General features: G+C 19.3%; 2 protein-coding genes across 2 annotated transcripts; one reads left to right on the top strand and one right to left on the bottom strand.

Moving 5' to 3' along the window:
- Positions 1-7,875: 7,875 nt before the first annotated feature.
- MKS88_002180 (uncharacterized protein) lies at positions 7,876-8,682 on the bottom strand (the record flags this gene model as incomplete). Its single annotated transcript, XM_067215170.1, has 2 exons — positions 7,876-8,469; positions 8,596-8,682. The coding sequence occupies 2 exons, from the start codon at positions 8,680-8,682 to the stop codon at positions 7,876-7,878; spliced, it is 681 nt and encodes a 226-aa protein (XP_067074474.1).
- Positions 8,683-14,983: 6,301 nt separating this feature from the next.
- MKS88_002179 (uncharacterized protein) lies at positions 14,984-17,602 on the top strand (the record flags this gene model as incomplete). Its single annotated transcript, XM_067215169.1, has 5 exons — positions 14,984-15,004; positions 15,134-15,542; positions 15,722-16,201; positions 16,289-16,323; positions 16,454-17,602. The coding sequence occupies 5 exons, from the start codon at positions 14,984-14,986 to the stop codon at positions 17,600-17,602; spliced, it is 2,094 nt and encodes a 697-aa protein (XP_067074473.1).
- Positions 17,603-18,116: the final 514 nt, after the last annotated feature.

Below are 18,116 nucleotides of genomic sequence, written 5' to 3'. Positions count from 1 at the left end.
TACCTTCTGTAGATTCTTCATTTTCTGTTTATACTTATGATTTGATAATAATCTATAAGTTATTGAAGTCAATAATCTATTTGCAGTTATTAACTGATTATTCATAAACGTTACATTACAAATAAGAGGAATATATATAATATATATAGTGCGTTATATTTATTTACTATGCAAAGTTTCTTATAAATACGTATATATATATATGTATATATAATATGAAGCAGCAAAGTATATTGAGCAACTTTTCTGGAATGTTGTCATTATACCAAATTATTTAAATATGAATATGTCCAAATTAAGAGGATAAATGTAAAAGTTTTAATTAAAATAAAATATTTTATCTTTCCGGACATGTTGGAATTAGTTCATATTACAATATCTTTCATTAGTTAACAAGTTCAGTTGTTACTCGAAAGATACTAATAACATGATACTGATATTTGTACTATTATTTCATTATGTATCTTATTTTAAAAAGAGCTTTAAATTCCATATATAAAATAAAAATATTATGTATTGAAAAAGGAAAAAAATATTTAAATATTTTTTCCATAAATTTTAGCAATAATGATTTATTTACAACAAATACAAGACTAATTACAATAATTATGGACAAAAATTATACTATTGATAAGTGATCAGATTATATGTATATTTAAATTATCTAACCGAATAATTAAAATTTTTAGTTATTAATACTTTTCAAAAAAAACATAAAACAAAACGGCTTTCTTGGCCCTTAAAGTTTTTATTTTTACATTAAAAAAAAAAATATATATATATATATATGTCCTGAATAGGTACGTTAACACAAATGGATATATAACTATTAATTATTTTGCTATATATCCTAATAATAAACACATTAGTGTGTAAATATCATATTAAACATTATTTTATAGTTAATATTTATAAATTATTGTACTGCATATAATAGCCATAATATGAGAAAAAAAAAAAAAAAACGACAAAATATTATTTATTACGCAAATTATAATCTGTCATGTGATATATATTCACCATATATAAATATTTAATATAATTTTATTTTTATTTTGTTTTATTAAATTTCATTAAAGTCCAAAATCTTCACATTTACAAAGTAATAACTCCCAATTGTTTTATATTTTTGTATTTTACTTTTATAATAAAAATATTATAATTTTAGGAAAATAAAAAAAAATAAATATTAACTACTTTTACGAAAAATCAACTTTTAAAATTTAAAAATTCTCTTATTTTCTATTTTCCCTTTTTTTCTTTTTTTTTAAACGTAAATTTATAATTTCGATGGAAATATTATATAAAAAAGAAAATAATAAAAATATTTAATAAAATATAGTAAAAAATATATTTCTAATAAATGTAAAATTGGAAAAAAAAAATTTAAATAAAAATTAATTTCAACTAAAATATTTTACAAGATAAATATTCTTAAATAATAAAAAAAAATGTAAAATATTACATATAATGTAATTTAAAATGAATATGGATACATTATTTTATCCTTGAAAATTTTAAAGAACGAAAAAATTGTATTTGTTTTTTTAATAATTTATAAATATATTCTTGCAAAAAGAACTTATAACGTTAAATTATAATATTTTTTTGCCTATAATAAATAAAATGAATTTGATTTTTTATGAATTATATGTGTGAAAGCATGAATATTAATAATTCCAATATTTTTATTCCTTCATATAACTATAATGATTGTAGAATTATTAAAATAAGAAATATATATATAATTTTAATTATATAATAATAAATTGATACTAATTTGTACAAAAAAAATTACCCTTATAAGAAAAAATTAATTGAACGGAAAGAATTAAGGAAATAATCAAATTTAATATTTTATATAATATTATCCATATTCCTTAATAAAAAAAAAAAAATTACTGTTTTATATCATTATTTTTTATGTGCATATATACATAAATTATATGTAAATTTAGAAATATTTGACTTTTTTATTATTAAATGTTTCTGTTATTTGGATGTCATCTTGTTACATACTACATATTCGTATTTATATAAAAATAATTTAATTCTCATATTAATAACAAGAATTATATTTTATGAAGAATTTATTATGATATAGGCTGTATACGTGTACCATTTTTTATTTAGTATTTTCTAATTTATTTTGTTACAGATTTTATTATCCTTCTTTAGGAGTATATATTTTTTCCTAAATTTTTTTTTGAATATTATATCTAATAAAAATATGCATGTTATTTAAAATTAATTAATTGTGCTTATTCGTACAATTAACAGTGCCACATATGAATAATTTTTTATATTTACATGAAATATTTAGTTTTTTCCAAGTGTATACATCATAAATGAATAATAATATTAGGTACATAGATATATAAAATAGAAATATTTAATTGACTTGCAAAGATAACATAATGCATGAATAAGAAAAATATATGTTTAAACCCAAGTAATTTTTAGGAATACACATTAATTTTCGTTTAGTATATAAAACGTTTCTCGTATATCTATGTGATTTTATAAAAATTACATATATTAATATTTAGTTAAGAAGTAACATCACTAAGGATACACCGTATTTTTGTAGAATTTAAAAAAAATAATGTTTCGTGGAAATATATGTTGATTAAAATATGGAATACATACTCCTTATATTGGTAATTCATATTTTTATGTATTTATGAAAGAATAGTTAAGTATTACACCACTTGTTCTAATGAATATTACAGCCTAATAAGTTGTAGTTACAAAAGAATGGAACAAGAAAAATATCATTAAAACTTGTGCAAAAATTATTTCAACATAATTCCAAAAATATATTTTATTACAAAATTCGTCTTCCTAAAAAATCTGATCTTTATTTTGTTTGTTTATATATAAGGAACTGCATCCAATACACATTTTTTATGTTATTTATAATTTTTTTTATAAAAAATTCAGCATAGAAAATATTTTTTTAGCAATATATTTGTCTATCCTCACGGCATTTAATACAACTTCTTCAAAATGTTTGTACATTAATTTAGGTTGTTCTTCGTTCATTTTATTTTACTTTTTTCTTAGAATTCTTTTAATTAAATAAGTCTCTAATTTCTTTAAATTAATTTTTCTTTCTATGTTTTTAACTGATTCTTATAATTCTTACTTTTTATTTTTTTGCATTTTACATACCTTTCTTCATTTTCTAATCACAGTTCATCTTCTCATTATTAAGTCATAATTTTCCGAAACCTTTTTTTATTTCCCTCTACATATTGCAATTGATATTCTCTTTCGATCTTTACTAAAATTAAGCTAGTTTTGATATCCTATAAAATGCTTATATTCGTCATTCATGGTAATTTTACTATTAGTACTCTAGAAAAAAGGCATAAGTATTATTTATTATGTATGTAAATATTCAATTTCTTAATAAGTGAATATTGTTTTGAAAAATAAAACAAATAATCAGGGAAAAAAAAAATAACAATAAAACAAAATAAAGACAGATTTTAATTATACAACATTATTATAACATCATATCCATATAAAAAGTATAAATGCAAAAGTTTTTGTTATAAACAGACTCTTAATTTTACTTTTTGTTTCTATTTCTTTTTAGAAATTATAATTTTAGTAAGCAAGAAAGTTCTCATTGAACGGTTCATAACGATAATTTTTATAAAAGCGCTATTTATATTGTTATATATTTTACTTATTTTTTTTAATTTTATCGGAAGTATTTATTATGCTATATACATATTTTTACGCGTATGTGAATGTATAATAAGCCACAAAAGAGGAAAAGTATAAAAATATTAAAGAAATGTTTCTTTTGTAAGTTCTTTAGGTAATAAGAACTTAAAATATTTTTAACAGAATTAATCCGTGTAAATTTTATACTCAGTGTATATATAAATTCAAAATTTTGTTAATAATTTTTTTTACATAAATATAATTTCACTAATAAAATAACTGCTTCCAATTGTATTTAATGGATATAAAGTTTAAATATAATAATATTTTTTTAGATGAAAAAAATATTTCTCAAACTTGCACTGTATTTCCTTTAACATTCCTTTTTTTTTGTGTATATAGGACAATGTTTTTTACTATACTTCTACATATTCTTATGATTATAACATATTATTATAGTTCCATGAAAACAAATATTGTTAATTGGACAAAAAAAAATTATATTCAAGTCATTTTATAGTGCTATAAACAACGTACATTTATTCATAATTTTACAATAATAATACATTTTCATTATAGCATGAACAAATAGTTATTTAAAACTAGGAAATGTTATAAAGCAAATGGTAGAAATTTTTAGTTTAGATATAAATTATGACAGTTATATAATATTCTTTGAACTGTTCTATCATATATTCACTTTAAAACAGAATAAAAATACTTTCATTGAAATCAATTTTAATACATAAATACATATATTACTCCAAATATAATTAATTAATCAGATAAAATATATTAAAATGCAAATAAGAATCAATAGAAAACATATGAAATTATAAAAAAACTCATAATACATTTTCTTACAATTATGTATCAAGAAGAAAAGGTGAGAATAAAACATTTATAAAGATATAGCAATTATAGTTATGTTTATTAAGAACATATCACTGAAGATATTATGGATCATACTGCATATTAATAAATTCCTTACAAGAAAATGTGTTTCCTATTATTAATTTTACTCAGCCACCAACTTAATTTTCTTGTATTTTTCATTATTCCTTATGATTTTTGGAATCACCGTTATAAGCGTAAAAGCTAATATAAATATAAGTGTTGAAAAAAATACTAGATATAATAAAATTAAAAAATTATTTAATTAGAGATAAAAATCTTTCATTTATATAAAAGAAAGTGTATCTTGTAGAAAATATATACATAAAAGTATTCTGAATCTAATTATGAACTTATATTTTGTATTGAATTAATGATTCTAATAAAATACTTGTTTTTTCTAGTGTTTCATGTTATAGCTAAATAAAATTAATTATTATGAAAGTAAAAATATCTGGAGCTATAAAATATATTTTTCATTATATATATATTATATATATATTATTATGTATCTAAAGAACTATATGTTATTTTGTAATTTTTAAGCATATAATAAAATTTACAGTTAAAAAAAAATATGTACAAGTTTTCATATTGTTTAAAGTACTATAATAACGAGCATTATAATTTTTTATAATGATTTTATAAATTTATACCATTCATTCATATACTAACGAAATTCGTTAATATTTAAAGTGGTGTTAAAATATTTACATATTTCATACTTTATGTTTCTTTAAAAAGTATAAATAAACATACGTTTATAAAGGAAAAAATACTTCCAAAAAAAAAAATAATAAAAGGAAGTAAAAATAAATTTACCATAAATAACTACTGTATTTAATTTAAGAATTTCAAAAATAATTGTAGTCATATATTATTCCAAGCAAGCATAGTCACATGAAATAAAAATTTAATATATATAAAATAATGGTAAACACGGACTATGAATTATTGAAGATGAACCAAATTTTTTGATAAAGAAATTATTGAAAGAATAAGCATTTTACTATTTTATATAAATGGATACTGAGAAATATATTTTTATAAGGAAATAAAAGCTACAGTATCATTTATATAATGTAAAATTTTCATATAACGAGAAAATTATTTCATATACTCTTATTTCTACTCCTTGCTTATTATAAAAAAACAGATAGCAATTATAATTTATTATAAGTAAAACATTATTTCCCTTTAAACAAAATAAAATTAAACTATTATAGTTTAAATAGTTTTTTTGGTTTACTAAACTAAGATGCAAAAATTGAAAAGTATATTTTTTATTCCAATACTTTGTATGTGCTTATTTTAACATTAATAATGGCACTCTCTTAGTATTCTTCATTTATTTTTATTATTTCATTAAAAAATATTTTTATGAATTAAATTTTTTTATATATAAATAAGTTATCACATAAATACCTGTAAAATAAAAAGTATGCAACTTGTGTTAATTAACAAATTATAATAACGTACACCTTCCATTTAATGTAATGAAGTGAGTTAATTTTTTACTTTCTCAAGCATACATTGAAAGGTTTATTTAACTTAAACTTTTTTTTTCCTTTTATTTAATAGAAATATTTATTTATTTATTTCCTCAATAATAGAAATAATACGGTACAAGTAATTTTTTTATGTCAATTTATTTTATCGTAATTATTTACTCAATACATTTATAATAGTATATAATTAACCGTTATGTATATGTAATAATAAAATAATTAGTATAAGTACATTATAATTCTTAGTAACTGTATAATTAATGCAAATCTAACAATCATTCACATACGAATACTAGTAAGACTAGAATAACATCAATAAATCTAGCTATTTCTTATAAGAAGCATGAACTTCAAAGTTGCATTTATGAATTACATGTAAAAAAGTAATTCTATATTTTCCATATATTTTATTTAAAAAAAAAATGAGTTCTAAATATGAGAGATTTAGTTATGCTAAATGTAATTCATATATTTTTTTATATATCCTCAATATATTACTAAAATATTACTTGATTTATATATAGAAAACTATAAAAAGAAGCACAAATGTATATGTATATATCTACACTCGAAGAAAGGATGATATAGAATACATACTTATTTTAATTACTCCTACTGTTAATTTATATATTTACAGATATATAAAACTTTTTGAGAGAACTACAATATAGGAGAGATAAAATAAATTATTTGCATATATGATCTATTAATATGCTATTGTATTTAGTATTTTAATTTAATATTTGAATGACATAGAAAATTAGGGCCATATATACTATATTTATGTATAAATTTTCAAGGTAATTCATATTTAATTAATTTTTGCAAAATTGAATTAACGCACAATTAGATACCATAATAAAATTATTAATAATTTTAACTTCTTATTAAATTATACATATTTAAAACTGCAAAGTGTGTAAACTTTTCCGTTTATAACTCAAATAGAAAAGAAACCTTACCTTATTATATATTAATAACTTCCCATTTATGGCTTTTATATAATAAAATTAAATGTATATTTGAAAGTTCTTTACGATAAATATTCTTAATAACTCTTACCTCATATAACTTATTTTATACAATAAATATTTTAGCTGTTTATTAAATAAATAAAATATACATATATATTAATGCAACAAATTCTCTTCATTCCTTTTCATTAAAAAAAAAAACAAAACACATTTATTGTTAAATTAAAAGGAATCTTATATTTTTCAATTACATTAACAAATAGTAATTTTCATCAAAGTAGAGATAAAAAATAGCACACGGAATTTTTATTATTTCATATATAAAAAAACAAAATACTCTAATAAAAGTGTATTAATTATACTGTTATGTTTTCATTTAAAAACATATGAATATATTCTTCGTAGAAACCTATTTTAAATCAAAAATAGATGATATATACAATAGTATATAATTAAGCTAATGCAACAATTTAAAATACAAATTTAAACAAATTAAAACATTCAAATCCATAAAAAACTAAGAACATATATTTTTATTCTTTGGAGTTAGAAAATGCATTTATATATAATTGCTTCCATAAATTTTCAGCAATTAAATATATGTTTATTATACACATAACTAATGACATTGTAGATATTACATCATATTAAAATATACGTTACATTAAAAAAATTAATTCCTTATTATTCATTTCACTTTTTATTGAACTTAATTTTTTCATATTTTTTAGCTTTTTTATGGTAATAAAAAACGTACGATATAAGTGCAACACCTAATATTAAAAAAGGTATAACATATAATACAATATTAAATAATGCTCCTAATACAGTTTTAGATGTATCTGTAGCAGTAAATAACCACAAAATATGGCTTTCAAATTTGTCTCCCAGGTACTTAAAGTCGATTTCAATCCTGATAATTCCCAAAATCCCTTTCCTCCAGATGAACACAAAGATATATCTACTATGAGTAGAGTTGATAACAACAAAGACAATAATAAAGGTGATCCTAATCGTAATGAGAATTTTTTACGCATTATTTTTTTGTAAGTCTTATCACTAATATTTTTGTTGCTTTTAAGAAAATCTACAAAATCCAGCTCTTTGAATATTTTTTTTTCAAGATGACTGTATTTTTTTGTCACAAATTTAGAATATTTATTGTTCATATCTTGTTTGTGTCCATGATAATTATTTAAAGAACCTTTATATAATTCTTTCTTTTTTTCTGTGCACTGCTTTTCAGTATTAGATATATCCTTTTTTTTGTCCATTCCATTATTTGATATATCATCTCTTAACATTACAACTTTTGAATCCTTATCCTTTTTATATTTTGCTAGTAATCGATATATTCTGTCGTCTAAGTTTATAGCAAGCATGTACTTTTTGCCTAGGTATTTGTTAAACGTAATCTAAAAATCCAAAACAAAATAATAGTTATTTAATGAATAAATAATATAATAATGAAATCAGAATTCATAAAAATATAAAATGAAAAATATAAATAACAAAAATATTCTTAAATAATTTTATCATACCACATGATCACTTAAATGAGGTATCCACGTTAAAAAGATAAGTACAACAATTTTAATAAATGAGAAAATCATAATGCTTTTTTTCATGTTCTGTTCTTTAAATATTTTAAAATATTTATTAAAAAATACATAAAAAGTTATACTATAACCTCTTAAAGGCAAAGGATATTATAGTAGTTATTTAATTCTATTTTTTTTTTTTTTTTTTGTATCTACTTAATAAAATTTATATAAATATAAAGTATTTTATAACATCGATATACAAAAATAATATTAAAAAGGTATTATATAATTTATAACTTTATAGTGTTTATTAAAAAAAAATAACTTTCATCTAAATAAAATAATTTTAATTTATATAAAAATATTCAAAATATATATTTTAATTATTTAGAAGAGTAGTTTAACTAAATGATTTTTATTATTAATTTCATTCAGAATATATTATGAAAAAAATAATATTTCCATATTATAAGGAAATACGGAATTTATATACCATATAGATCGTATAGTATACATATAAAATACATTACTTCATACTCCAAACCAAAAAGTAATGTTATGAATATCTTGTCATTAAAAATTATAATTTTATTAACATGATGTTTTTAAAGAAATTATTTGTAAAAAAATATTAATTATAACAACACAAAAACAGTAATAATAAATGAGGTTAACTATATTTTACATAGTATTTTGTAATATGTTAATATATAAGCATAATATATATATACATAAAGAATATACGATCTTTTATATTCTAGACCATGCTTAAAGAATCGAGTATATATGGAAATAACTAATTTCTGAAAAAATATATAAAGTTAAATAAGGTCTAATTTTTCTGTTTTTTCGAAAACTTTTGAATGTTATAGATTTAATTAAAATAAATATATATAATTATTTCGAAGTGAAAACTATTTATATCTAACTACCTAATTATTTTTAATTAATTGTAAACATTTAGAAGGAATATTAATATAATCAAAAAAAAAAAAAAAAAAAAGAAAGGAGATTAAAGATATAATAAGCACTGATATAGTACAAATAATTTGATTAATTTGGAAACATATATGAAATAAATTTACAAATAATATACAGAATAAAAATGATTTGTAACGAATCATTAAGAATAACAATATAATTTACTAAAAAGTATGGTTTAATAATTTTTCTATGTATGATTTTCAAATAAATTTATTATTTTGTTTTTATTCATTTAAAAATACGCAATGCTTCTAATGTATTTTAACAGTAAATCATAATAAATCTATATAAATATATAAAAAAATAACATTTTATTAAAAACACTTTTAACGGAAGAAACATATTTTTTCCAGATATTTTATTTTTTTAACAAATAAAGTGAGGATTATATTTATAAAAATATCATAATCGTAAAAATTTATTGTAATAATCTTATATATAATTTTATATTGTTCTTATTAAAAAGTCTTAGCCTGCAAGTTAATAAGTTGAAAATTGAAATAGAGAAAAAATTTCCTAAATTTAAAACGCCATTTTTAAATTATAAAAATTAAATTTAATATATATTTATTCTTTTAATCTATATATTATTATCGTAACAACACTTATTAATTCTTTTATTTAGTCTCTTTTAGGTTTTTCTCAAATTTTATTGTCCCATTTTTTTAATTTCATTTATTGTTTCTTTATATAATATAACTTTACCGATTTTAAAAATATATAATAATCCACGTATATATATTATAAAATAATTTTCGAAAAATAAGGATACTACATAATTATATCCGTCCAAGCAATTATTTAAAAATAGTATTTTTCTGTTCTAGAAATATTGGTTATTTTTAAACTTTTTTCTGGGTCTTCTTGGAAAATATATCTTTATTTTTCACAATTATTTATACCTCTCTTAAGTTAGAAAATAATGAAATAATAGTTTAATTTACTTGTAAAATTTTTATTTTTCTCCTTATTAAGTATATTTATCATGGATAAATTGTTCTGTTATATATATATTGCTCAGTAAAGTTAGCGTAATTTTCGTATTATGTATTTTTTACATTTAATAAATAATATAATTAATATTTAATGCATACAAATTAAATAAGTTAAATATATAATAACATGAAATTTAATTATATTATTTACATTCCTGTGCAAGATATATAATACAATATCTACAAAAAACATGATATCTTTTTTGAATGTTCAATAATTATAGAATTTATTCCACGGTTTATAAGGTTTCATCATAATTCACGTAGAGTAGCTTAAGTTTTTTCTTTTATACAAAATAAAAATATTTGAAATGTTTACTATTTTATAATTTTACATAATAATTATATGTTCTACTAGGTCTAAAAAAATTACATACTAAAAATAATAAATACACTCTTAACATACAACCTAAAAGTATGAACGTTTATATATTAATCATATAAATGGATGTGTGATACAGAAAATATCTAATATTTTTATTTAAGTACAAAATTTTAAAAATTAATGAATAATTCATAAAAATTATATTATTAAGTGCATAATTGTACCATTCTTAAAATTTCTGATTATATTAAGTGAATATATTCAATTATAATGAATCTCGATTATGATAAAATATTCACTAGAACAGTTATACACGCAAGCACAACCTTCTTCTACTACTACTTTTTAAGAATTGATCTTATAATTTCCAATGGTTATATTAACATTTAATTCATTACTTTTCATATATTTTCTCTTTTATAGCACTATAAGTTATTCTAGCTAAAAGAGTGAATACCATTCCACCACCCCTGTAATCTATGAGGACAGGAAATTTTTGGAGTAATAGTGTTTTAATTACATATATATATACATATAATTTATATTAATACTAGTTTATTTGGACTCCGTTAATGTCTTCAATAAGAAAAAATAATAATATTTTGAAATTTCTAGGTGAACCATTGGATAATATAACGATAAATGATCCTTAAAATGCAAATATATATTCAGACGATAGCATATATTACATGACATATTATAATGTAAACAATAACTTATATATATTAAATAATAATAGTTTTTTTTTATATCAATTAATGTCCTAACAATTTTTTTTTGAAATTTATTTAAAATAAATACAAAAAAAGGTTTCAAGATAATTTTTTTAATGATATTATTACAAAATTACAGATATATAAATTATTTTAAGTCTAATAGAACTATAAAAAATACTTATATAAAGGTGTACGTAAACTACTTTAACAAAATAAACAAAAAATATTAAATTATAGCATAAATATTTTATGTAAATTTACATATTATGTGGAAGAGATAGATATAATATATAAATTCTTTATTATTAATATTATTACCCAAATATTTATTTAGAACATGGATTATTTGTTATGAGAAATCAATTCCTATTATACGTATATAAGTGCAATTGAATAAATAATTTTGCATAACCTTATAATTATGTTTAATGGAAAGATAAAATTATCATTATATTTTCTAAAAAGTGGTTATAATAAAGATATTCCACACATGAATGTAATTTTATTACATCAATAATGATTTTTACTTTATTATAGATAATTTTTCCAAAATATGAAAAATTATGTAGCTCGTTATTTCAAATATCAGTGCTAAAACCATAGAATATGATGTTAAATAAATTATATAAAGAAAGATAACGAATAATAAAAATATCTTTAAATGATATTAATATATATATAACAATAATATCACATATTATACATTAAAATAATATGGATAAGTGAAATTTATAACATTATACATGAAATTACTTAAAAAGTTATGTTTCTCCTATGAGACATTGTGCCTCTATATTCCTGTGTACAAGTGAAAGGATTAAGTAAATTTGTAACATATTCAAAATAAAATAGATTTATTTATTTCTATTATTTTCATATATATTATTCTTTAAGACTGATATTATAATTAGAATGTATTGATAACTATAAATTCTAGTATAAATGTTTGTGAACTATAAATTTATATATGTATGTGCCTAGTTATAGCAATATATATAACAGTTACTGTATTGAAAATTTATATATAATAAATGACAAAAAATTATCATATATTGTTTAAAGAAACATAAAAAAAAAAAGTATTAATTTTATCTATTTACTTAGATGCATTTTGCGATGTTTTATACATATAGCAATAAAGTTGTTGAATTATATGATAAAAGTTTAAATGTTCAATAAAGCTATTTCATTGTTAAATATTATTTCTTAAATTAATAAATACTATATTCATAATAGTATCATGAAATATTCAATAATTAATTCTAATTGTTATTAATTTTGAATTTATTTAAATTAATTGTTTTATATAAAATACAGTATCATAAAATTATTTTGATCATAAAAAAACAAAAAATAAAACAATTATATCAAAAAATAAAAATTTCTTTTTCACATATTTATAAAATAGTAAAAAAAAATAAAAATAAATAAATATTTTCATATAGATGTTTCAAATAAAATTACATTCAATTTTATTCTTATTCTTACAAATATTTCAGAAAATAATATGGACTTTTTATTTTGTCATATATTCATTCACGAATATTAGTTTACTATATAATATTTTAATAATACATGTAATTAATATACTCACATTAAATTATAAATATATAAAATTTCCTAAAACATCAGAAATTATTTTTATATATATTTCCCCATATATTCTTACTAAGCAATACGATTTAAAATGGATTAGGACGCAATATAAAGGATTAAAATTAAAACAAACAATAGAAAACACAAAAACCTTGTAAGAGATTAAATTAAGAATTAAAAATAAAAGCAATAATTACATTATATATTAGATTAATTATTCATAAATATTATAACTTAATTGTTTATGTGAAATTATTATTTACAAATATATACTATCAATTAAATTGTTTTTTTTTTAATTTCCTAACCATTATCTCTTACTTATATACATGTTTCAAAGGAAAAAATCTAATTAGAAATAAATACTTACATTATAATATAATATCCTATATAATTAGTAATACGGTTAGAAATTTCTGTAAATTCATTTACAAATTCATGTCTCAAATAATATTATAAAACAATATATAGGATTTTTTATTTTTCATGCTAAATACATATTTATTAATATTGTTAAAAAGTTATTATTTTTAGATAGTTATTAAATGTATAAAAAAGAAAACAAAAATATTTAACAACGTTTTGATCTATTTATCCTAATATATATACATATTATCAAAAAAAAAAATATAACTATGTGGCTTCAAAATAGTTTGTATTCTATAATGTAATACATTATTCTATTTACATGGAATTATAATATTATTAATTTTTATTTCAAACTTATAATATATTTTATTAATTTTTAACCATACATTATAATTAATTTTACCATACGTGTATCCTAATAATTTTTCATATTTTGTATAAAAAGCCAAATTTATTTTAATTAATTAATATACCTAAATGTACATTTAATTAATTAAAACTTAGTACATATAAAATCATTCTTATCTATAAGTAATAATAGGATTATAACGAAGAATATATGTATACAATAAATTATACTATTTAAAAATTATTCAATGGTAAAATATACACCATAAATATTTAATATTTAGGAAATTGATATATATATATATATATATTTATAATATTAAGAGTTATAAGTACATTTTTATCGTATTTACCTTTTACAAAAAATATAACATATATTTATAATTTACATATTATTAATTCTAATCTCTATAATATAGTAGTAAATGTAAATAATAATTCTAAAACTATAAATGTTTGTATCAAAAGTGACAAACGTATAATAATATAAAGAAATAAATATTAGTACTTTTAATTATATGGTTTATAAATTATTTATTTTCAAAAAAAATGTGGATTAAAAAGATTTATTTGCAATAGTACTGATAATAATATTCATATTTATAAGTTTGTATTAAGAAAAAAAATAAATAATAAAAAAAGAAATATTACTTATAATAATGCAAACTTTATACAATAACTTTTATATTACTTCTTAATGTTACTCATATAACTTTATATTATTATTTATTTGTCTTCTTTATAGGACCAATAAGAATTATATATAAAAATATGAATATAACTATGATTTAAAATAATATTACTATGAATATATTACCTGTGATATATTTATTAAAGGTTAAACAATTTAATAAGCGTATAAAATAAATAATAATGTATTAAATTATTTTATAGATCTCATATATATTTTTACATATTTGAAATTTTATATTCTCTTTTAATTAATATATATTAATTAAAAATAAACACGTTGATAAATAAAAAGATATTGATTTGTATTTTTACTACAGAATGTTGTATACAAAATCCTAGCGTAATAATAGAGTGTCACTATGGAAAAATGCTTTTCCTCGGTATTATTCGTTAATTTTTAATATGAATAAATTTGTACATATATTTTTATTAATTATAAAAAGAAATTATAACACAATAAGTGTAAAAATTAATTCTTATATAATTCTTAAAAAAATTTTTCAATTTAGCACATCAGTGTTAGAGGAACAAGTTTTTTCAGATTTGTTCGCGATCAATATTTTAAAAATATTACTAAAAATATAATTAAGAAAACTAGTTCATTAAATAATGAGAATAATAAAGAAGAATTTAGGAAAAAATGCCTAGATTTGGCTAATTATGTAATTCATAATAAGGTAGCACCCTCATATTATAATCAAGTAATTTGGGAAAGAGCAATAAAGGGTTGGACACAATCTCACTATGAAAAGCTAAATAAATATGGAGGATGTACTTTCATTTTAGAGGAAAAAGATAAAAAAATTTTAGAATTAAAATATGAAGAAGTAGATTTCTGTGAAATGAAAAATGAATACCTAGAAGAAATAAAACGTTTAAGTAAAAAATCAAAAGATTCTTATCGTTATTCAAGCAAATGTAATGAATATAATGAATGGATTGGACAGATGAAGAAACATTTTGAAGCAAAGAAAAGCCTTTTTGGAACATGCTACGGAACAAAAAACAAAAAAAACAAAACAAAGAAAGTTCAGAATTTACATGCGACTTAATGAATGCTCAAACATTCGAACAACCTACTTACTCTCCCCCAGTAGATAAATTACAACCTCGTGAAGGTGAATCTGAAAATGTACAAATAGTTTCACAAACAAAAGATAAAGAAAAAAAGAGGGAATCACCTGTATCACATGATTCACCCGAACAAGCTGAACCTACAGAGGGAGTTGCCACTAATCTAATGAATCATGATACAAAACATAATCAACATGAAGAGAAAAATAAAGAAGAACCGGAACCTCCATCTGCACCTGATGTACAAACACAAGCTCACTTATCATCAATTGAATCTCATTCTAATGAAGTTGAAGCTAATTCTGAAAATTCTTTACAGTCTCCGACACAAGCAGTTTTCTCAAATTCCCAACCATCCCCAGAAGTATCAGGTGAATCTGTACCTCGTGCACCAGTTCTACTAGACATAAAACCAGAAAATGCTTCCGAAAGCACACTATCTTCTCCAATATCAAAATCCCTTCCAAGTTCTTTAATTTCAACTATACCCTCTGTAACTTCAGGTGACTGTAATGCATCTTATTTTTCTAATTATGAATTAACAACAATATATGATATACATATTTAATATGATATTACAGATCCCGTAGGAAATTCATCTAATAAATACATATCATCTATTTTAGTAAGCTTTATAATTATTATCGTATTTTCTCTTTTTATTAAAGTAAAATAAAACTTAATTATTAAAAACATTATAATCATTAGTTTTCAGTAATAATATATTTCATGAATATGTATTTTTTATATGAAAGTACACATTAATGGGACAGTTAAAAAAAAAAAAGAAGATAAAAAGAAGACAAACAAAATTTCTTAAAATACTAATACCTTCACATTCGGACAGAAAAAAAGAATTTTTAAATCATAATCATTTGGAACACCCATATTATGATGATGAAGAAATTACTAAAAAAATAAAAATACTTGAACATAACATGATAAAAAATTTACATGAGTCGAAGCAAAAAAAGAAAAGGTCCAAAACTATTATAGAAGTACATATGGAAGTGCTTCAAGAATGGAAAAATGAAGAATGGAATTACAAAAAAGGAGAATTTTTAGAAATATGCTTAGAAGTGTTCACAAAAAAGTTATATGGACTTTATCCTAATTTAACAAATGATGAACTAATAACGGAAAATATTAAAAGTAGCAGTGATATTGAAAAACAAAAAAATTTATGGAATAAATGGATAGAAAGACATAGAAATATTTCTGAAAAATTGAATAAAGTGGACTGGTATAATAATTTGAAAAATGAATGGAAACAAGAAAAATTTTACATAAAAGAAATGGAAGAATTAAAAAATATATCATCGAATAAAAATCAATATAATCTATTTTTGGAAAAAGAGAAAAATTTGTGGAAAAAGTGGATATCAAAAAAGGCGGAGATTATAGAACAACATTTTGAACAAGATTGTTTTAAAGGATTAACTGAGGAATACCAGAATTTGCTAAATGAATATAAAAATGATGAATACGAAAATGATGTGTCAATAATAAATATAGAAGAATTGGAACATAAAGAAAATTATGAAGAATTATATAAATATATAAAAACAAAATTACTATCAAAACTTTGTATATTAGTACTTATGACAATATTAGAAGAATGCAAAAAAGAAGAGTATATAGAAGATAGAGAATTACATTTAGATAGTTCCATAAATGAAAGGAAAACTAAAAAAAATTCAGTAAAAAAAAAAGAAATTACAGATATATTTATTCAAAAGCATATTAATGTTTACGAAAATGGTAAAAATAAGGATATTCATAATAATATAGGGGAAAACTTCTTGCGGGAAGAGATCCATGATTGGATAGGAAAAGATGAAACATATATAAATACTATAGAGTGTATGAATAACGATGATAAATATGATCATATAGCAGAATAGTTCACCCTAGTGATTGATATGAATATATTCAAAAGTTGTTCAAGTGAAATCTTATGATATCTATAAAATTTTTTTTTTGAATTTTGTCATACTAAAAGGAAATTAAAAAAAAGAATAGTGTATTGTAACAAATAATACAAAAAAAAAAAAAAAATAAGGCATAAAACATAAAGTTCTAGTTGCAGTTATTTTAAAAATATTCTAGTGACATATAACTTTTTTTTTTTCTGTAAGAATATGTTTAATAACATTTTATAAAACATATTCAATAAAATAAGACGTTAATATGCATATGTATGCATAAAAATTTATAATATATTAAACGTGAGCTCATTTATTAGTGAAATTTAAAGCAGAGTTCTTTTGTTTTTTTTCTTAATAAATGATTTCTTATAATAATATATTAAGACATATATTGAAATTTATAACTTATATTTTTAAAATGTATACATTTTTTGTATATATTAGAATAATATATTGTTATATTGAGAATAGGTTTCTCACAATTGTACTG

The sequence above is a fragment of the Plasmodium brasilianum genome, chromosome 7 (genome assembly GCF_023973825.1).
Source record: "Plasmodium brasilianum strain Bolivian I chromosome 7, whole genome shotgun sequence".
Lineage (NCBI taxonomy): Eukaryota > Apicomplexa > Aconoidasida > Haemosporida > Plasmodiidae > Plasmodium > Plasmodium brasilianum.
This window is presented reverse-complemented; position numbering and strand designations above follow the sequence as displayed.